Raw genomic sequence first — 22,238 nt, forward strand, 5'->3', positions numbered from 1 at the left:
CGGACACCGTGCCCCTCGCCTGAGTGTCACCAGCACCCCAGGGCCAGCGGAGACGGCTGCGCTTTCTGAGAAAGGGATTCCAGGCCTTTGTGAGGTGCATATTCATCAGCCGTGATGTCAGAGACACTGAAGTCGCAGCATCTCCAGGAAAAGACCCGAGAGACTCCAGCTGCAGAGAACGAGTTCTCGGCAGGATGAGAACCAGGATCGCCCCGCTCCCTGTCCTCGGGGCCGGGGGCGGGGTCAGCACACCGTGGACAGCGGGGGGAACGGGTTCTGCTTGCTGACCACCAGCTTCTGGTGCTGGTGCGAGATGTAGCCTTTAATGTGACCCTGTGGGAGAAGAGCAGAGGCGGCGTATGTTTCCGGGCCTGGGTCTCGTCAAGCCTGCGGGGGTGAAGGACCTGGCGCTGTGGCACAAGTATCCCCCCCCAGTCACCGTGCAGTTAGCTCCCTGGGAGGACAACGAATGAACACACACAGGGGAGAACAGAGAAATATGTGCCGTGTGCATCCACCCCGCCCGCACAGAGCCCTCTGGGAACAAGGCAGGCGTCAGAGCTCCCGGGGAAGACGGGGCCCAGGGGAGGCGCGGCCACACACCATGTAGATCAGGTTGGCCAGGATGCACTGGACCTCGGCGATGTCCACGTCCTCTACCTGCATGAACTTCAAGGCAACCAGGAACGCATCCAGAGACAGCTGGTGTGTCTTGAGTAACAGGTACCTGGAAGCGGGACAGAGCTGACGCTCATCAGGGACGGGATGTGAGGACGGAGTCAGCAGGAGAAACGTCTGCCGAGAAACCTCTGTTCAAGAGGAACAAAGCATCTCCCACCCGCCAGGTACACTTGAAAAATAAGAGCTTTTAATTCTGACTTTCCAATTTTAAAAAGCCACTAGTACAAATACACTTTACGTTTACTGAATGTTTGCTTGAATCTCAGATGCACGTGTTCTCACATTTTAACATCCTAAAAATCGAGAAGCACCTTACGATGGACAGTGTCTCAGGTGTGATGAACTGTGGTCCTTGCTAATTTTGATATATTCCTCGCAGCCAGAAAAAGTCTGTCTTTGACTGATGTTTAACTGAGATCCTGCTGGGACCAGGCCTCAGACAAGAGTCAACTTCCAGAGTGACACGGAAGAAAAGAACAACCTCCTGACGGACAGGGGTGGTGGGGAGGGTCAGTGGGTCACCAATAGAGGACACGGGCAATGGGTCCCACACTCTCTGGCAAAGTGGGAAACGCTTGGTTCTCAGGGCTGGCGCTAAAACGTCTGTTACAAGGTCTTCACCGCAACCCGAGTTATTCCTCCCGCAAGGGTGGGCAGACCTCCGCTCCCTCACCTGTGCAGCCATAGCGCCGGGGCCCAGGGCAGTGCGTGGGCTGCGGAAGGTGGATTTTATCCCACAGAATGAAAAAGAAAGGCCTCTGCTTACACTTTCTTAAAAAGATTCCTGTAGGTGATAATCTTCAGCTTCTCAAGGATGAGGAAGATGCCGCACCGGATGAAGAAGGCCTCGTGCTTGGCCAGAGCCTCGTTCAGGAGGAGGAGGTTGCCTTCGCTGCGCGGCGGGACAGACGCACAGACACAGTCAGAACGACGTCCAGGACGAGAGCACATCGAAACACCATTAGTTCTCTCACAACACGAGGACGTCTGTGCCAATTTTATCTTCTAAGAGGTCTCAAGCAGAAAAGGGAGAATACTCTACCTCACAGCTCTGGTCACCTCCGCAAACTGCATGAGATGGTACTTTCTCAGGAGCTCAATGGTTGGCATATGACCCTAAGAGTAAATTTCCAGAATAAGAACCCTTTCACTTTTAACCAAATTGTCTTTGATAAAACTCTTATCAAGGAAATAAAACTTGCAACCTGCATTTCTTAGGCTTTCTTCCTCAGTCGCTGAACAAGAACTGAAAGCATCCTAGTCTACTAGAAAGAAAAACAAACACCAACGCTGGTGTGGAAATCAGAAAACCTATAGCCGAAACACGGTTTTGTCATCCGTGACATCTGACCTTGATCTCGACCTTCTCATTACTGTATCATAGGAGGAAAGCATCCTAGTCTACTAGAAAGAAAACAAACACCAACGCTGGTGTGGAAATCAGAAAACCTATAGCCGAAACACGGTTTTGTCATCCGTGACATCTGACCTTGATCTCGACCTTCTCATTACTGTATCATAGGAGGAAAGCATCCTAGTCTACTAGAAAGAAAACAAACACCAACGCTGGTGTGGAAATCAGAAAACCTATAGCCGAAACACGGTTTTGTCATCCGTGACATCTGACCTTGATCTCGACCTTCTCATTACTGTATCATAGGAGGAAAGCATCCTAGTCTACTAGAAAGAAAACACCAACGCTGGTGTGGAAATCAGAAAACCTATAGCCGAAACACGGTTTTGTCATCCGTGACATCTGACCTTGATCTCGACCTTCTCATTACTGTATCATAGGAGGAAAGCATCCTAGTCTAGTAGAAAGAAAACACCAACGCTGGTGTGGAAATCAGAAAACCTATAGCCGAAACACGGTTTTGTCATCCGTGACATCTGACCTTGATCTCGACCTTCTCATTACTGTATCATAGGAGGAAAGCATCCTAGTCTACTAGAAAGAAAACACCAACGCTGGTGTGGAAATCAGAAAACCTATAGCCGAAACACGGTTTTGTCATCCGTGACATCTGACCTTGATCTCGACCTTCTCATTATTGTATCATAGGAGGAAAGCATCCTAGTCTACTAGAAAGAAAACACCAACGCTGGTGTGGAAATCAGAAAACCTATAGCCGAAACACGGTTTTGTCATCCGTGACATCTGACCTTGATCTCGACCTTCTCATTACTGTATCATAGGAGGAAAGGATCCTAGTCTACTAGAAAGAAAACACCAACGCTGGTGTGGAAATCAGAAAACCTATAGCCGAAACACGGTTTTGTCATCCGTGACATCTGACCTTGATCTCGACCTTCTCATTACTGTATCATAGGAGGAAAGCATCCTAGTCTACTAGAAAAAAAACACCAACGCTGGTGTGGAAATCAGAAAACCTATAGCCGAAACACGGTTTTGTCATCCGTGACATCTGACCTTGATCTCGACCTTCTCATTACTGTATCATAGGAGGAAAGGATCCTAGTCTACTAGAAAGAAAACACCAACGCTGGTGTGGAAATCAGAAAACCTATAGCCGAAACACGGTTTTGTCATCCGTGACATCTGACCTTGATCTCGACCTTCTCATTACTGTATCATAGGAGGAAAGCATCCTAGTCTACTAGAAAGAAAACACCAACGCTGGTGTGGAAATCAGAAAACCTATAGCCGAAACACGGTTTTGTCATCCGTGACATCTGACCTTGATCTCGACCTTCTCATTACTGTATCATAGGAGGAAAGCATCCTAGTCTACTAGAAAGAAAACACCAACGCTGGTGTGGAAATCAGAAAACCTATAGCCGAAACACGGTTTTGTCATCCGTGACATCTGACCTTGATCTCGACCTTCTCATTACTGTATCATAGGAGGAAAGCATCCTAGTCTACTAGAAAGAAAACACCAACGCTGGTGTGGAAATCAGAAAACCTATAGCCGAAACACGGTTTTGTCATCTGTGACATCTGACCTTGATCTCGACCTTCTCATTACTGTATCATAGGAGGAAAGCATCCTAGTCTACTAGAAAGAAAACACCAACGCTGGTGTGGAAATCAGAAAACCTATAGCCGAAACACGTTTTTGTCATCCGTGACATCTGACCTTGATCTCGACCTTCTCATTACTGTATCATAGGAGGAAAGCATCCTAGTCTACTAGAAAGAAAAACAAACACCAACGCTGGTGTGGAAATCAGAAAACCTATAGCCGAAACACGGTTTTGTCATCCGTGACATCTGACCTTGATCTCGACCTTCTCATTACTGTATCATAGGAGGAAAGGATCCTAGTCTACTAGAAAGAAAACACCACCAACGCTGGTGTGGAAATCAGAAAACCTAGCCGAAACACGGTTTTGTCATCCGTGACATCTGACCTTGATCTCGACCTTCTCATTACTGTATCATAGGAGGCGGGTGACACCTGAAGCAATACTAGGCTACAATTTAGGAACTCAGAAACAGCTTCTAGAAGAACCAGCTGAAAAATCTAAAACTGGTTGTTCCCGTGAAGTCGGGTTAGCAGTGGGGAGGGAGGTGTGACACTGTCTTTCCCACTACAAGTCGCCTTGAACTAGGTAAGTATGTGTGTGTTGTTTTGATAATTTTAAAAAAATTTTAAATGGGAGGAAAGGAAGCTCTATCTATTACTCTGAGGATCTTTTAGTCAAATAACTTGCTAGCTATTTGTCATTTCTTTACAAATACCAAAAATAATTTTCAGTGACCAAGTAAGATACCTACAGACAGGCTGGAATGACCTTTTTCTTTCTTGGTTAATCCATTTCTATAAATTTAGATATTTTAGGGGCAACAAAAATAATATGCACTTATTTTACTTGTCTTATATATGTTAAACTTTTGAGTTAGGGAACTTCAAGGGAAAGGAAACACAGGCAAGCCTTTCCAGAAGGATCTGGAAGTGCCAGTCACGGAAACAGTAGCTCGGGTCACACCCAAGGCTCATTCCTCCTCAATTTTTGGGGTGTGCTCATGTGCAGCTCAGACTGTGACCCATCACACACCACTGGCTGCGCTGTAAAACATCTGCCCACTTCTTGTAGACAACAGGACCCGTGAGAGCTGGTGAGATCACTTACCAGGAGCATCTTCACAGGAAGCAGATAAATGAGGACCATCCTTTTGTTCTTCTGGCTCAAACGGTGGCAGTGCTCAAAAGCAAAGGACAGGTACTCCTCAGCTGCAGAGCCAGCCAGAGACATGGTCACCACGGTCCCCACCCTGCACCTAATGCTACCACTCACCCCTACATGAAGGCCCAAAAGGTTTCAGGAACTGCAAATATCTACCGTCAATATCAACAAATTATTTTCTGCTGTGTTAGGTATTCAAAAATACCACTCAGTGCATATTCAGAGGAAAAGCACAGCAATACCTTCAGAGACTTCAGCTGAGAGTACAGGTGACCCCTGAACAAGGTAGTCTGAGCTGTGTGGGTCCACCTGTACACGGGTACTTGCAACGGTAAACACTACGTTACCGCGTGGTCTGTGGCTGGCTGATACATGGCCGTGGAGGAACCGTGGGCACAGGGCTGACTGTGAGTCACACGGGGCTTAACCCCCTCGTTCAGGGGTAAACTGTAATTTAAAAGCTTCTCTTCTTGGACTTCCCCCGTGGTGTGGTGGTTAAGAATATGCCTGCCAACGCAGGGGACAGGGGTTCAAGCCCTGGTCCAGCAAGATATCACATGCCGCGGAGCAACTCAGCCCGTGTGCCACAACTACTGAGCCCGCGAGCCACAACTACTGAGCCTGCACTCTAGAGCCCGTGCTCCGCAACAAGAGAAGCCACCACAATAAGAAGCCCACGCACCACAGGGAAGAGTAGCCCCCGCTCACTGCAGCTAGGGAAAGCTCGCGCACAGCAACTAAGACCCAACGCGGCCAAAAAATAAATAAATAAATAAATTTATTTCTTAAAAGTAAAAAGTAAAAGCTTCTCTTCTTATGCTTGATATTTAAAGGGGAAAAAAAAAGATGGGGGGGCTTCCCTGGTGGCGCAGTGGTTGAGAGTCCGCCTGCCGATGCAGGGGACGCGGGTTCATGCCCCGGTCCGGGAAGATCCCACATGCCGCGGAGCGGCTGGGCCCGTGAGCCATGGCCACTGAGCCTGCGCGTCCGGAGCCTGTGCTCCGCCACGGGAGAGGCCACAACAGTGAGAGGCCCGCGTACCGAAAAAAAAAAAAAAAAAAAGATGGAACTAACCAAGAAGAGCCCTCTTTCGAAAGCTGTAGATGTATTAAAAATTTTGTGAAAGAAAATGAAAAGTTGGTCTACACAGCCCTACAGAGTAAAGAAACAGAGCATTTATTATGAGAGAGCTGCTACTTCTGTTAGCGGAGCATCATGGCCGCTGACACACGGAGACGAGGTGCTCCTTACGTCTGGTGTGTTGCCTGGAGTCACATGGCTTCGCGTGCAAATAACTGTCAGAGAAGTGAGTTTAGAAAGTCTGGTCTGAGGACGAGAGAAGAATCATAAAGGACCACCACACGCCAGCTACTCCAAAAGTTCGGAAAGAAAAAACGTGGCTTCCCACTCGAGAAAGCTAATGACACAAGCCACATAACGTGATTTCATGAAAGTGCAGCTCTGACGTGGCACTGATCCGTCACGCACGGCCACAAGCACTGAAGATGGCACCAGCGCAAAGGCTCGTCCACCGCGGCTGGAGCTGGGCTACGCGCTGCCCCATCTCCACGTCCTGGGCCAACGGGACCAGCAGAGGCCATGGGGAAACACCGACTGTAGCCTGTGCCGGAACACCGGTGCCCAGAAAAGGACATGCTGGCGCCCGTCTCAGAGACCTGGCGCGGAGCGAGGAACCTCACGTGGGGCTTTCCCTTGTGGAACCAACTTAGTGTCAAAAATAAACAGAGCTTGGATGCAGCCAACACCCACGGTTCACCTTCAGCAGTAACAGGAGGCAGTGACCATGTCCCCTGCGCCCAGCCCCAGCTGCTCAGAAGCAGTGACACACCTTGCTTAAAGTCGCTGTCGAACATGGCCTTCCGGCCCACGTAGTACCTGTACGTCACCCTCTGTGCAGTGCTGTAGTCGTCCTTCAGGTTTGAGCTGTCGATGGCTCGGATGAGCGGTTTACACAGATGGAGCTTGTTGATCTATAACGAGTAACAATCTACCCTGAACAGTATTTTAAATAAATAGGCAGAACAAACAAACTGCTGGTTACGAAGTACACGCCTCCTGGCGGTGGGATTCGTGTCATCAAAACCGAAGGCTTGACGCTAACACCGCACCACAGCTGCTCAGCCTGACCACGCCCACCGCGGAGGGCCCACCCGCACAGGGGCCGGGCCCCGGCGCCCCTCGCCCGGCCGTCCCGGCACCGACACCGGTGTGAGGCGATGGCACCTCGCTTCCCCTGGAGCCGAGCGCGCACCTCGCCGGGCGGAAGCCAAAGAGGACCACGGGCGTGACGCCTGACAGCAGCCCTCGCACCGGGCAGCCCCTGGGCGCACGCCAGCTCCCAGGATTATGTGTGCAGCCAGGGGTGGGGGGGACCGCTTGTCCGGGAGGCCGGCTGACAGTGAATAGAAGGGCTGTCTGGGAAGACAGGCGGAAAGCAGACCCAACAAAGAGACACAGCGCTCTGAGAGCATTTACCTTAAAATAGATCTTGAATAACTGATTCACCAGAAACAGCATGCCCCACTTCTTGGAGTCCTCGATGCCCGCACGGCTACGGGGAGAACGGTTATGTTAAAGCTGCCCGGGAAGTAAAGACGTCACATGTCAACTGCAAAATCAGCTTCCGCAACAAATTAGCGTCTTAAGAGAGAGCCCCACGGCTCGAGTCATGTGCACGGAAGACTACAACGCTACGAAAGAAGACGTCTTCTCTAACACCGTGGGTACTCGGGGGATACAGCGCCTCGCCACAGCAGACGAAAACCGCTCAGTTTGCAGTGATGCTGTGTAAAAGCTGACTGCGATAAAGCGCTTGGGAAAAAGGAAGAAGTACCTTCTCTTATCGTCACAGCCACTGAAACACACAGCGACACAGAGGAACCTCGGAAAGCGTGAGACGCAGAGCGCAGGCCACGTGGGCCCAGAAGTGCTAAATGTGTGCAGAAGCATGAGAGGTGGTTCTTTTCTCTTATTTCCTATGAGACAGTGGACTATTGGAAGCAAAAACTAACAGCAATCGTGGGGTTAAGGCCAGCGCCAAGCAGGGCGGGCAGGGCGGCAGGGCGCTCACGTGTCGCTGGCGCAGACGCGGAAGCAGCTCATCAGCAGCTCGGCCGCCTTCTCCAGCATGTCCCCAACTTTGCTCTTTCCTTTCTTTACCAGCTGCTGATCTGCCTGATAGAAGATAAAAACCTTTACTTTTCATCTCTTCTAGACACCTCGATTAAACAGAAGATCACGGCACAGCTAGAAGCAAAAACGTACAGCTGAGGGTCACCCCAAAGGTTCTGGCGAGACCATCTAGCCTGTGCTATGTTTCCCAAAACAGAGGTGTCTACAGCGTGTTCCAGCTCTTCCACAAATCAAATCGCTCTTCAACCAATTCAAGCCAGTAAGTCGGTCACGGACTCCTTGAGCCGGCGCGACCTGTGCCACGCGCTGCTAACTAGCCTTTTCTTACTTGGCCGCGAAGCCCCATCTCCCACGCGCGTGACGTTTGCATGGACGGTGCAGAGGACGGCAAGGGACAGGACTGGCGCCTGCCCGGAGGCCCCAACCGAACTCGCAGCCACTGTGTCCTGAACCTCGCGCACCTGTGTCCTCCCATCAACCAACCAATACAGCTAACTTCACTTTAGAGGGTCAGTGAGGATGCACTAAATATGCATCTTAGTCCTTGAATACATGTATTTTTAGTGTTCTTTGCGATGAAGCGGGAAGTCCGCCTACAGCACGTCTGTTTTTAAGGAAAAGCACTGGGGCCACTGTCGAGGCCGCAAACTGGACCGTGGAACAAACAACCTCAGAGCCTGGCCAGCCAGCATGGGCCACTGGCCAGCGCGGGGCTCTGGAAAGTGAAGGAAGCAAGCCTGTCACTCCCCGGCAAACACTGACTGCTATCTGCTGCCGATGACATTTGCACTTTCAAAAAAAACTTAGAACTTTGGAAAACTTGTACTGACCACCAAGAGCCTGGCGGCTTTCCACTGCTTCACGGCTTCTCTGATGATGTCACTGGAGATATTAACAAATGGAGAGTTTTCCTGGTTTTTGTTTTTTCACGTAATGAAATATGTCCACATTTGGAACGTCTGGGTAACTCAGTGAACCAGAACTCTCCAAATGATCAATGTACAACGTTACAAAATCCTACAGGGGTAAAAGATCCATTCACTGTGCAGGACACACCAGTGGGTTTGGATGTAACAGGAAACGGTCACTGCTAAGCTTCAGAGGCCACATTGTAATGAACCTTAAAAACTACTCTTGTAGTTTTAAAAGGTGTAGCTCAGAGAAGGGCATCTACGATCACCTGAAAAGGCTACTAGAACAGTCCTCCCACTTCCATGTACATCTACGTGAGGCCACACTTCTTCATATATTCAACCAAAACAAGGTACTGCAAAGAGTGAATTCAGAAGCAGACATAAGAATCCGAGCGGCTTCCGTTGAGCCATACATTAAAGAGATCAAAACGGATAAAAATGCCACTTTTTAGTACATTTTGTTCACTTTGAAAATAGTTTTTTTTAAATTTAGAAAGTCAATTATGTTACCACATAAAAGGTTTATTACTTCAGGTGAACAATGTTAAAAATTTTCCCAGTTAAAATTTCTAATACAGTAAGTACCCATATGAACAGAAGCTTCTGGGGGTCCTCAATAATTTCTATCTAAGTTATTATATTTTTCAGTTCTAAAATTTCCATTTGGTGCTGCTTTATGTCTTGCATTTCTTTGCTGAGATGTCTCCACCTGCTTCAAGCGTGTTCGCACCTGCTCCCAGGGTTTTATGGAGGCGGGGGTGGAATCCCCATCCCATCCTCAGTGTCGGGTGCTTGCTGACTATCTCCCCCATTCAGAATCTCAAAGGCCGAGAGTCCCGCTTCCTGGTATGACAAGGGACTCTCGATTATATCCCGGATGCCCGGGGTGTCCTAAGACTGTGGCTCTTCTTGTTTCAGCCAGGCCTGCGCTCACACCAGCCACCCACTGCTGACAGGGCTGGGCCTGCAGGCCAGGGCGGAGGCAGCTGGGATGCTCCCCGCCCCAGAGGTGGGGTGGAGGGGAAGGAGCCGCGTCTCTGCCTGTCAGCGTCCCCGGGCGCCCAGGAGACGAGAAGGAAGCAAACGCAGGGAACTCGCTGCCCCGTCTTCTCTCCACCTCGCAGAGCCATGCTGGCCTCAAAACTCCCAGCAGGCGGGAGAGAAACACGTGCCTACTGGGTCTTGTCCAGAACCAGAAGTTATCAATAGTTTTTAAAACTGTAAAGGGGTGTCAGGACCAAAAAGTTAAGAACTGCTGCTTCCAAAATGGCTTACGCTGACCCCAAGGGGAAATCGACTCATAAAGTCCTCCTCGTTCCAGAGAACCCTCAGCACTGCCTGAATCTACACTAGGGACGGGACGGGGCACATCTCCACAGCTGACGAGAGCGCGGTCCCTCACGCGTGAGCCAAGCCACCCCCCGTGCTCTTGCTCTCCACACCAGATCCACCCAACCCCACGTGTTCCTCAAAATCTGTGGCAAGATGACATGAAATTAAGCAACAGATAGATAACGAGTTTGGGTTTAAAACAACAGTGACAGAAACTGAACTTACATTATTGGCAAATATTCGAAGGTCAAGTGCCACTGCATACATGACAGGCAGAGCCCTACGGGGTAAAAACAAGCATATTTGAAGAAGCTCTGAGGTCAGAGGTTCCATTACCTAGAGGTGGGGACGCCAGGGCTACCATCCAGAAAGGGGGTCACCAGCCCACGCCCAGGGGCTGCTGTGCTTTCCCTCACCCTCCTCCCGGGCAGGTGGCAGCCCCTCCCCATCTGCACAGAGTCCCGGGAAGTCGAGGGGCTCAGCCCTGGCAGCACCCTCCCCCTACGCTGGAACAGGAAGTCTCCTTCCCCTCAGCCCCTACCACCAGCCAACAGCTCCATTAAAACAAGACGTGGTTCACGACGACCTCCTAACAGGGCCCAAGGTACGTAACAGACCAATGTCACAAAACAACTTTTCAAAATCTAGCTGGCAGTGTTAATTTTATGTGTAAGAGAGATTTTCACTTAAAAAGGTTTTTTTTTTTTTTTAGTAAAAGGTATTTGCAAGCCTTCAGTTATTTTAGTATAAACAAAATTTCAGTATTTACCAAGATTTTTAATAAATCATAAAATAGTTTACCAAGGAATTTAAAATAACCCAGTTATTATGTATTCTATCATCCCAAATGAACTGTAATTGATCTACATCTTTTATCCAAGTTTAAAACCAAAAGTAACTTCAAAATTGACAATTAAAGGGAAAAATAACATTTAATAAATATTTGGGGGCATGGAATGGCTGAAATACTTCATATTTACAGAAAAACACTGCAAATAATCTGGCTGACCTGCCATTTAAGTTTACACTGACTATTAAAACTCCATTATCTGTGTTGATATTATCACGTCAACACACAATATTAAATACCAACACAGAAGACACAATTAAAACTTCTGCTTTTAAAAAAGAAAAAAGCCATTTGCTAATTTCCAGCTGTTTCTGTTTGTACTCACCAGTTTTCTTCTTTGTGGGCCTGAAATGCCCGTAGGAATGATGTAGTATATTAAGGAAGGTCCGACATAAAAAGTTCAAGTCATGCTTCAATTGAAAGACTAAAGAATAACAAGGGTTCTAAATTGTAAGGGCTATAGCTCACCACTTAAAAGATTATGTATCATAGCAGCAGGTTCTTGAAGGGAAAAAATACATAAGCCCACAACACCCGAGCATCATTAGGTACAAGTAAATACATTTATTTCATACACACTTTCCCCAAAGTAAGAAAAAGACTGTTAAAAGATTTTTAAAACTGGCAATTTCACACATTTTATTTGGTTTCTCTGAGCCCAGATGATCACAACTTATATACAACGTGCTTTAGAATCTGTAGTATAAAGTTTATTTCATTGATTACAGAATTCTTGAATTCAAAGGAGACTTAGCTGGTCAGTAACCAATTCTCTTCTGTGTATATTAAGTAAGATGGCTGAAAAATTAGCAACTAAAGGGAATTCCCTGGCGGTCCAGTGGTTAGGACTCGGCACCTTCACTGCCGGGTTCTACAAGCTGTGCGGCTTGGCCAAAAACAAAAGCAACTAAAGTCTGGAGATACATATAAACAGTACTAGAATACTCACTGACCAGGGCCTTAGCCATAAGATATCACTTAAATGATTTAAATCAGAATTGGCTTGATTAAGGCCCTCAGTCACCACAATTCAATGATGCTGTGTGTTGCGTCCACTCTTCCATCTGTGCCTGGATCTGGAAGTTCTTCTATTTCTCCAAGGGGACTAACCCATCCCTGTAACTATACTGAATGTTGGAAAGGCAACAAAATATTATTCTTCACAATAGAATTAAATAAAATCCTTAATCATAACCAATGTTCTTCCCTACCATACAGGTGACTGGACACCAGTCTGAAGGCCATGCTAAATTTAAGTACCTGAGTGGAAGAGCTAAATGAGCTTCTCCTGCTTTCTAATTAAAGGTGTGACTAAAACTGGCCTGATGTTTCAAGATCTTAGCCCCCAAGTAACCCGCTGTATCTGTTAGACATTGAACAGTAACGCACACGACAAAAGATATTGGACGATGACGGTCTGGCACTTGTACGCCTCTATGAAGTCGTGGTTCCCCACCGCGTATGTGCACCTGGAAAGGAAGCAGTGGACACTGAGGACGGAGGGGCAGAAGGTGCGCGGACTCGCTGAGAACCAGCGTGAACCGCGCGGACCGCACCGCTCACTCCCGGCACAGACGCCCTGCTCTCAACTGACCCAGCAGATTACAAGGAGGCTCACAAGAGACCACCGGGTACAAGAGGAAATCCCACGCTACATGCTGGGCCTGTTCTTTCAAGTCCCAGAAGGAGAAGCCCAGCTGCAGAGGTTCCACTAACAACACGCAAATGGCCCTTCTTGGGCATCAGTGGGCAAGGACACTACCCAGACGCCCGGCTGGCAGTGTCACTATCAGTCAGTCCGTCCCCAAACCTGGCGCCTCATCGCATGCTGCACAGAGCTAGGAAGCTGCTACAAGAAACACAGTGGCACTCCAACTTTTCCAGGGATCTCAGGGGCCCCGCAGGGCTGCCCCACCCTGCCCCCACACCCCGGCCCGCTCAAGACGCCGGAGAAGAGGGCAGGCAGGGGGACAACCAAATGCCACACACTTTAACACCTAGAGCTTGCCTGAATCGAGGCTTTAGAGGTGAGAACAGTAGACATGACATGTGAATAAAAAGCAGAATTTCATCTGCTCTGATCTGCTCCAGTTTCTTTCCCAGTAAGGCCAAGAGGTTAAAAACCGGGCGTTTCCATGAAAAACGCAAGTCGATAGTGGGAGCCACATCCTGCTGCACAAAAGACCACTACACAGCCGGTAGGATGAACATCAAATGCTTTTCAGAGCATTACACAGAAGACACACACACATCCATGACTACCATTTCATGTTAACTTTTAAAACCATACGTGGTCCCTGAATAAAAAATTTATTTAAATTGGAAAGTATTTCATTTTTTTAAAGTATTTTAAACTTTACAAGATTTTCATAGGCGTTACCAAAGTGAAATTACAAGCACACTTTTCTACTTTTTCAAAGGAAATTTTTCACTGCTTCAAGCATAAAATGATGTTAAATAAAACCCCTAGTCAGTTCAGCAAGTTTCAGATTTGCTTGTTTTTCTTCCTCACTCATGGATTACCTTAAATGAGCTGCAAACATTTCGTCATAAGGGGGTTCCAAAACTTGTTGACACTTCTCTTCTGGAGAGGCCATCTAAATGATCATAAGAAAAATAGTAAAAATAAATTAACTGGGATAGAAAGAATGCAACATGTAGGAAGAGATTTAGACAAACCTTTGTTTCAAAAGAATTTACACTTTACAGCTGACAGTAACTCTTCACACTTTAGCACTTCAAAAAAAAACATTCATTTCTTCCACACATATTTATCAAGCACGACCTACGTACAGGGCAGGAGATGAACACAATTCGCTTTGTCTACCACAGGCCAGGAAATACTCTAGGCATGTTCATGTACCTCTTAATCTATTTATTAAGCAGCTACTATGTGCCTCGTGTGAGGTCGAAGGAGCTGGAGACAGTGCCTGGGGGAAGCGGGGTCGGGGGGCCAGCAATCGCTCCTGCCCACTTCCTGCTGACAGGACTGCCCACTCGGGGTCCCGGGAGACGGCAGACATTCCCTCGACCTTGCCCTCGCCTCCCAGCGGCCAAATTCTGGATAACACGGCATCACAGTGGATTATGCAGCACGCTGAATTTAAAAGAAAGGGACTCAGTGAATCCACACTGATACAGCTCTATAAATGAGAGCAGGAGAAGGACAGCATGGGAAAGATCACCACCCTACAGTCCCTGACGAAACACCCAGGCAGACAACGGGCCCAGCAAGGCAGCTGTCACGTGGAAGGACGTGGAGTTCTGGAGGGAAGGAATCAGCCTCAGGTCACAAATGGGTGAGCAGACGTGTACCAGGGACAACCTGCCAGCACGCTGAACCCGAGTCCCATCAGGACTCCGAGCACTTTCTTTTATTTTTTTAAAATTTAATTTAATTAATTAATTTATTTATTTATCACTGGCTGCGTTGGGTCTTCGTTGCTGCGCGTGGGCTTTCTCTAGTTGCGGTGCGTGGGCTTCTCATTGCAGTGGCTTCTCTTGCTGCAGAGCACGGGCTCTAGGCATGTGGGCTTCAGTAGTTGTGGCACGCGGGCTCAGCAGTTGTGGCGCACGGGCTTCATTGCTCCGCGGCATGTGGGATCTTCCCAGACCAGGGCTCGAACCCGTGTCCCCTGAATTGGCAGGCGGACTCTTAACCACTGCGCCACCAGGAAAGCCCAGGGCACTTTCTTTCGAAAGAAAAATTTAGGTCCCTGATAGGACACTCCAACATTGTAACGGCTATCATCGAGGAAACGGGTGTTACAAAATATCAACAATATCTTCCACAGAAGCTATTGCTTGGAGAGCATTTATCATCTGAATCAAGAATGCTTATATTTTAGAGCAGGGGCTGGCAGATGCTCACGTAAACGGCCAGCAAGGAAATGCTGCAGGCTCTGCAAGGCCCATGTGCCTCTGCGGCAGCCAGCGCGCAACACAAGCGGCTGTGCTCCAACAAAACCTCACTGGCAGCAACAAGACATGGCTTTGGGCTCCAGGGACAGCCAGGCCTGGGCAGAGCCCGAGCCCCACTGCCTGTCCGCTGGATGACCTTGGATGACCTGGCCCCACTACTGCACTTCTCTGAACCCCATAAAGTCGCGTGGAAATTAAACGCAGGAAAACGAGCACAGATCTCAGGACGGACTCTGAGACACGGTGCTCAATTAATGCTCAATAAATGAATTGGAATTAGATAAATCATGAAGGAACTTGGCAATTTTCAAACAAGAGTGGCAACATTAGTTTCCTTCCTACTCAAAGTCTAAACTTTTCTTAGGAAGGTGGTGACCCTGTAACCCTCTCAGACACCTGTGTGCATGTTCCCACCACCTACCTGAAGCCGTGGGTTGGCAACATGAGGGTGCTTGAAAGACACCAGCTCTGCAAGGGATGACCCGTCTCTGGTGTCAATTGCTTCATAGACCTGAAGCGTTTGGAAAGAGAAGAGCTAAGTGGAAAATAAAACATTCTGTCCTAATGGAACCTAGACAGCACATCGCACACCCCTAAACTTCACTTTCTCTACTTTGAAAGGAGTCAAAGTATAACAATCAGTACTCTCCTTAGCCAGCAAATAATCACTGCATTTGAAAATGAGATCTCCTGGAGGCAAACAGGGGACTTACCATTAAAAACAATGAAAAAGCAGAATAAGCCAGCGATTTATTATTTGCTTATTAATGAAGGTGAATTATTCAATTTTACTCAGTCATACTAAGAAACATTTGAAAATCCACTTATACAGCTTATGAAGAAGAAAAAAGAGCTTGAAAATCACATATGTCCAAAATTCAAAGCACTTCCACTCAACCTAAATTTCAAATAAAAATGGGAAGGCAATGACCAAATAAATGTCACAGTCACACAATAGGATGCCTGGGTGTTGTGAAACAGAATCAACTAGATCTACTTGTAATAACATGGAAAAGTGTCCACAACATACTTACTGTTAATTCCAAAAAAATTAGTTGCAGAAAAACTGTATACCTTGATCTTGGAGAAAAAGAAAAACTAAGTATTGATATGACGTGTAAGCACAGGAAGAAATGCGGGGCCCCAGGCCGCACCAGCTGACCCCTGGCCAGTGGAGTGGGAGCCGGGGGGGCCGAGGAGACTTTTATTTTATATATTTCTATACTGGAGGGCTGCGTTACACCAGAAATTTTGTAATTAGAAAACCAAATGATATTTTAAACTTATATTTATCAAAAAATGACATAAAAATCCTAACCATATAAGTGAAGACAAAGCCAAGCATAAAGCTGCACATACTATAGCATCATTTATCCACAGAAAATTAGGTATGGAAAGTATATGCAGGGGCGACATAAGAGGATACACGAATGCACACCCACGAGAGGTGCTCACATCACCGCCCACCAGCAGGGTTAACACTGAAAGGCCGACCACCCTGGGCGCTGCTGAGAACACAAAGCAACTGGAACGCCAGCCACCGCTGGTGGGAGGGCGAAGGGGTGCAGCTGCCTGCGGAAACGGTGAGGCACGCGACCCTCCCACCCGGTGACCCGACGGCCAGGAGGCACGGAGGCCCATGCTGCCTGGACACCTCCAGGACCCAGCTCCTCGTCTGTTGCACACTCAGCATCGACTGGGAAAGTTTCACCACCGTCCCTAAGGCAATTCACAGAATAAAGAATTTGCCACTTGACTACTCAACAAACTACCTGTGCACTTACATTTTGAGCCAGCAATCCCACTTCTGGGGATTTACCTTACAACAAGAAACAAGATATTCGTGCAGGCTTACTTGCTGATGTATTATAATGAGTAATCACAAAATACATAAAATCAGTGCCCCTGCCTCCGAGAAGCTGATAAAGCCCACGACGTTCCCGTCACCAGGGGTGTGACGGAAAACAGAAGGCTGGCGACAGACTATGGGCAAGTCTTAAAGAACGGACACACTGCTCAGCAGACACTAGAATCACAGGCAGGCCAGTCACCCGCTCTGGTCACCGTTAATGTGTCACGCCCCAGAACCTTTGGCCCTTTCACTTAACACCCGCACTGGACCCTGCAGTCGGACCCCAGGTCAGCCTGTTGGGCAGTACCTGTGGGCCTGGACCGGGGACTGCAGACCTCACCAAGTGAAGCACACCAGCTCTGCACGCTCCCAGGAGGAAAGTCTCTTCCCGGGATGCTGCTGGTCACCTTGCATTCTCCACGTTCCGAGCTGGTCCACAGGGGGATCATCTACTCGTGAACTCGTAATTCCTTAAAAATACGTTTTCTAGCTCCAGCCACTGAAAAGGCATAAAGGTAATGGCTCCCCAGTAGCAATAGGCACACCTAGCACTCAGGTTTGTTTTCTAAATTCTATTCCCCGCTAAAAGGAACCAGAGCTCCCTGGGGAAAGGGCAAATCCAGCACTGGGACAGGGAAAGAACTAGGTGAGCCTGGAGTATATGTTATTGTGCCCGAAAGCAAGGCAAGGCTCAAAGAAGGACAGAGACCTGTCAAAAAGCCACAGAAGGGGGACGTGTGCATATGTGTAACGGATTCACCTTGTTATACAGCAGAAACTAACCCACAACTGTAAAGCAATTATACTCCAATAAAGATGTTAAAAAAAAAAAAAAAAGCCACAGAAACCAGTTTGAATGGACTCCCAGTGGTCAAATCTGGGACAATTCGAGCTTCAAAAAGAATAATGACATTCTCGCTATTGGTACTGGATTATAACTAGGCATTAAAAGTAATCTATAATGATACTTTCAAAAAGAGGGGCCTAGAGGAAAGCACTGTTTAACTGATGAGATACTAGCTAGTAAATGTAGAAAGAACGATAGGAAATCACCACTTGGCAACCACTGACGTAATAACTGACTTGCATGTTGTGAGAGGGTGTGGAGGACAGGACGCTCGGTGGTTTTCGGGGTCCGTCCACCAGCCTGCAGGTTAATCGCGATGCAAAACGGTACCCCAACAGTGGAGTGATCTGATGGGCAGACGCCTCCTTAACCAAGTGGTCCCGTCAGCATCCCCAGTGCTGGGAGAGGCCACGGGAAATCCACACTATCTGACTGAACCCGCATCTAATCATCAGGAACAGCCAAATAAAGGCAGTTGGTGAGGCATTTACAAGTCAGTGGGCCTGGACATGTAAAGAAGGTTGCATGTCATAAAAGCCCCCTTCCCCAAAGGGCAAGAGGACTCTTCTAGAAGACTAAAGGGCAAAGCACCCCAATGCCATGTGATCTGACTGGACCCTGGGCTTCAAAAAACAGGTTCCAAAGAAGACTGGGGGTGGGGGAGTGTGGATTAAACTATGGATTCTACACTGGAAAATACTGATGTTCACGCTGATGTTCAGTTTCTCGGATGCACCAAAGGCGCTGCAGTTACACAGTGGACGGCCTGGGTCTCAGGCGCACGCTCAGGAAAGTGACGGCCACGGGATCACCACGAAGAAGCACATGGGCCCAGAGGGAAGGATGAGTGAGCACGGTGGGTACACGCCCGGGTGAGGGGTAAACACCTCTCCATTCTATTCTTTCAACTCTTCTGTAGGTTTGAAATCTTTCAGGAAAAAAAGTTGGAGGAAAAAAATGTTAATGTAGACACAGCTTTTAAAAAGTAACCTGCCGTGTGAAATAAGAGTTTGTGTAATGGACAAAAGCATGAAATAAAAGACACTAAAAAAAATAATACCAGCCCTCAGAGAGATACTAGAAGTGATGGAGAGATCCACCTCAGGAAGAAGCATGGAAACTGATCTTTTTCTAAGGAGAACAACAAATCTTTAAAGTAAAATATATGGGGAAGTGTAAGGTAAATTAATTCAAAAAGAAACTAAATGGAATGCCTGCTAAAACTCGAGTGCTGAGCAGAAAGGGGGTGTCGCCGCAGGCCGGTTGTTGAGAGACAGCCCTCCTGGGCCCTCGTGCTGGGGGTCCCACACTACAAGACTCTGACCACTGGCTCTTTCACTAGGGCTGTTACTCAGGGCTGTTCATGTGACGAGTTACCTTGAGAAATGAGATAATGTCTCCCCCGTCCCAACCCTAGACAAAAACCAGACTTGCTTACTGCCTGCTACAGAGCAGGTAGACCCCCCAGGTCCTGTCTCTCTCAGGTACATGTGCAGCCACCGTTCTGGGCCTCTCACATCGCCTGTGGGACTTCGGGCCCAGGGAACCACTCCGGCATGTGGTGCTGTGCCGCTTGCCACACAGAGTAGGAAGGTCCCTGGCCTCTGACCCAGGAATCGCATGTGTTCTGCCAGCATCCAAGAAACCAACAAGAGACCTCATAGGCTACTGAGGGTAAAATCAAATCCCAGACCCAACAGCTAGTGGAAGTTATCACAGAGACCACGGGAAATGAACGACACACGACTTGTCCACAGGTGGTTGCTGGCCGAGGATGTTGCAAAGGTGAGAAATACGTCCAAGCTGACAGGGTCACTGAGATTCAAGCAACAATAAACTTCGGAAGCTAAGGAATAGGCAGGTTCTGACTCGGACAGTAAATGCCTGAAACTTGGGCTAACAGAGGTAGTGAGCTTGGTGTCACAGCATGGACTCTGGGGCCAGGACTCCCAGTCTCAATGTGCCACTTACTAGCCCAGTGACCTTGGAAAGTCACTTAACATCCTCCGTAAAATGGGGCTTGCAATGGACCAAGCTCCTAGGAAAACAGTGACGATGATGAGTTGCCGTGTACCACAGCGCCTGGTTCTCGGTAAGCCTTCACCAAGCACTCATCATGCCTGTTCTCATAGCCACCCCGCTGTTTCGTGGAGGGCAACAGAGAAGACAGACAATTAAAGGAGATTCTCAGAGTGCTCCTCTGGGAAGGCAGGGAACAGGACTGAGTGGTAGTCTGGAGAAACAGAGGCATAGGAAACTGAGACAGACAGACCAGCACGAGTTCTAACTCACTGCTCACTAGAACATGGAGGTCCGAGCATTGGTACATCACTCGGCCTCACGCCCCTCCACCTGCCTGCATCTATCCAGCCCACAAACTGTACTGCACACTGCATGGCTCAGACACTGTTCAAGGCACACATAGTGCCCCTCCCCCCAAACCCTGGGATTAGGTGTGGGCAAGAAAACTGTAAGAGATTTAGAAATATACAAAAGATATAAAATAAAAGTTATAAAAAAGCGTAAAATTCTGGAGAGACTCTATATTCACATTGGTTCTCAAATGTCTACGTACTTGTTCAACTTTAAATAAAAACTGATATTGAAAGATGTTAACTCTGCAAAGATAAGGCCAAGGTGGACTTATCCTTAAAGAAAAGGCCTTAGGCCTCATTCAGAAGACTGCAAACGAATGTATATTTGTAAGCTTTAAGTTAAGATTAAAGCATGTATCTGTTTTTTCCTCATTCCCGTTTTAACCAACTTTCTCAACTAGCCAAACAACTAATGGTTCCAATCTTGTTAGACTATATTCAACTGCCAACTAGATATCTTGGCCTGGTTGTCAACAGACACCTCCAACTCGACACGTCCAAGACTACGTTTGTTTTTCCCTCCGAATCTGTCCTGCTCATCTGTTGCCCAGCTAGAAACCTAGGAATCATTCTTGACTCCTCCCCGTTCCCCAACCGCACACCCGTATTTACCAAGCCCTGGTAAAGTCTCCTTCAGATATTCTAAAAAGCCCACTCCCCCTTTTCCTTATCCCTATTACCACAGTTCTAGTTCTGCGAATTAGCACAGCTCAGAGGAAAGACTGCAAGCTTTGAATCCATAAATACCTATGTTTGCACTGTGCTGCTGCGTTCACAGGCTGTATGGACAAAACCCTGAGAGACACACTTCCCAAAGGATGTAAGCAGCGGATCGCTAACACAGACTGGCTCGCAGCCGGACCACCTGCTCTGTCCCCCCGTTACTTCCACCACTTTGTCCCCCCTCCCCACACGCCCCTAAACTGAGATCGCGGCCAGGGGCTCCAGCGCAGCCGGTGGACAGACTCGCCCGGGCTCCCGCTCCGGCCCGCAGGCCAAGACAGCGGGAGGACAGCTGGCAGGCGGCCCGCTGGCCGAGGAAAGTTACCTGCTGCAGGTACTGATTGATGGTGATGTGCGCCATGGCCGCTCCCGCCGCCGCCCCGCGGAGCTGCGCGCCCCGTCGCCGCCGTTGCGTCACTTCCGGGCCGCGGTCCGGTCCCGGCCCCGCGCCGCCGGCCCCGCCTTCCGCGCACGTTGGTTCCGGAGGCAGCGTGTGCGCGGGAGTGCGAGCCCCGGGCCGGCATGGCGGCGCGCCCGGGCTGAGGAAGGTCGGGGGCTGCGCTGCGACTCCCTGCCCCCCACACGAGGCCGCCTCCTCGGCGCCCCGCCGGGCCCTCGACTGTTGCGGGTTCCACACGGACCGCGGCGGACGCGGATTGCGGCGCCCGCGAGCTCGGGGCTGGGTCGGGTCGGGGTCTGGCGCGCTCCCGAGGCCTGCGGCACCGGGTCTGGTCGGGCCGGGTTGGGCGGCGATTGGGCCGGGACAGGCGGGGCTGAGGGAGCGCAGCGGAGGGAGGGCGAGGCCGGGCGGCGGAGACCGAGGCCGAGGCCAAGGCCGAGGCGGAGGCCGGGCGGGCGGCGGGCGGGGCGCTGCGGCCGCGGCCATGGCCGACGAGACCCCTCGGAAGGGCAGCTTCTCGGCGCTTGTCGGACACACCAACGGCCTCACCAAGCCCGCGTCTCTCGCCGCGGCCGCCGTCACCTCCAAGCCTGGGGCCGCCGGCGGCTCCAAGAAGCTCGTAATCAAGAATTTCCGAGGTGGGTGCGGGGCGGGCGGGGCGGGGCGGGGGGGGGTCCCTCCCCTCGGCCACTCGGGCTGCGAAGTCGGCGGGGCGGCGCGGGCCGGCGGCGGCTTCCCCTTGGTCCGTACAGTTGGTCCAACGGCATTGAGTGACGCCAGGTAACTCAGGTGTCCTGGTTCGCGCGGCCGAGCCGGACCGAGTAGCAGGACTGAAGCTCTTCGTGATGTAATTTAATTACTTGCTCCACTTCTCACCAGCTCTGTCGCTGTCACTGTCTCAAAGCAGGCGTCTTCGATGCAGACACGCCAGTTACAAGCTTATTCTTCACCTTCCTCCCAGCTTGGAGTAGTTTCAGTCAACTTTAAATGTTGTAGAGAGCTTAACTATCCCACGTTTATACGTTTGTGAAACCCACT

The 22,238-nt window shown here is 49.3% G+C and overlaps 2 protein-coding genes across 2 annotated transcripts in view; one reads left to right on the forward strand and one right to left on the reverse strand.

Moving 5' to 3' along the window:
* Window positions 1-99: 99 nt before the first annotated feature.
* On the reverse strand, window positions 100-21,690 carry PCID2 (PCI domain containing 2). The gene is made up of 14 exons (XM_081214921.1): window positions 21,126-21,690; window positions 15,425-15,514; window positions 13,606-13,679; window positions 12,484-12,551; window positions 11,408-11,447; window positions 10,458-10,512; window positions 7,925-8,028; window positions 7,330-7,405; window positions 6,683-6,824; window positions 4,780-4,880; window positions 1,724-1,797; window positions 1,448-1,573; window positions 604-727; window positions 100-333 (listed from the first exon to the last, which is right to left on the reverse strand). Exons 1-14 carry the CDS (start codon window positions 21,684-21,686, stop codon window positions 244-246), a joined length of 1,725 nt encoding a protein of 574 aa, XP_081071047.1. The 5' UTR covers window positions 21,687-21,690; the 3' UTR covers window positions 100-243.
* The window catches only part of CUL4A (cullin 4A), a gene marked incomplete at its 5' end in the record, with an annotated part of 42,456 nt that continues 41,902 nt past the window's right edge, over window positions 21,685-22,238 (forward strand). Inside the window, one exon of the mRNA XM_081214920.1 lies at window positions 21,685-21,838. Within this exon, the coding sequence (XP_081071046.1) occupies window positions 21,685-21,838 (154 nt within the window). The remainder of the gene's footprint in view (window positions 21,839-22,238) is intronic.

This window comes from Mesoplodon bidens, assembly GCF_964165515.1.
Source record: "Mesoplodon bidens genome assembly, chromosome: 17".
NCBI lineage: Eukaryota > Metazoa > Chordata > Mammalia > Artiodactyla > Ziphiidae > Mesoplodon > Mesoplodon bidens.

What these genes read in the sequence shown, in the direction of transcription:
- PCID2 (XM_081214921.1), bottom strand. Translation starts at nt 21,686, where the DNA reads ATGGCCGCGGCCGCAGCGCCCCGCCCGCCGCCCGCCCGGCCTCCGCCT. An exon ending in TTGCCAACCCACGGCTTCAG is followed by an intron (nt 13,680 to 15,424) that starts GTAGGTGGTGGG and finishes ATGATCATTTAG; the next exon opens with ATGGCCTCTCCAGAAGAGAA. An exon ending in CCAGACCGTCATCGTCCAAT is followed by an intron (nt 11,448 to 12,483) that starts ATCTTTTGTCGT and finishes AATATACTACAT; the next exon opens with CATTCCTACGGGCATTTCAG.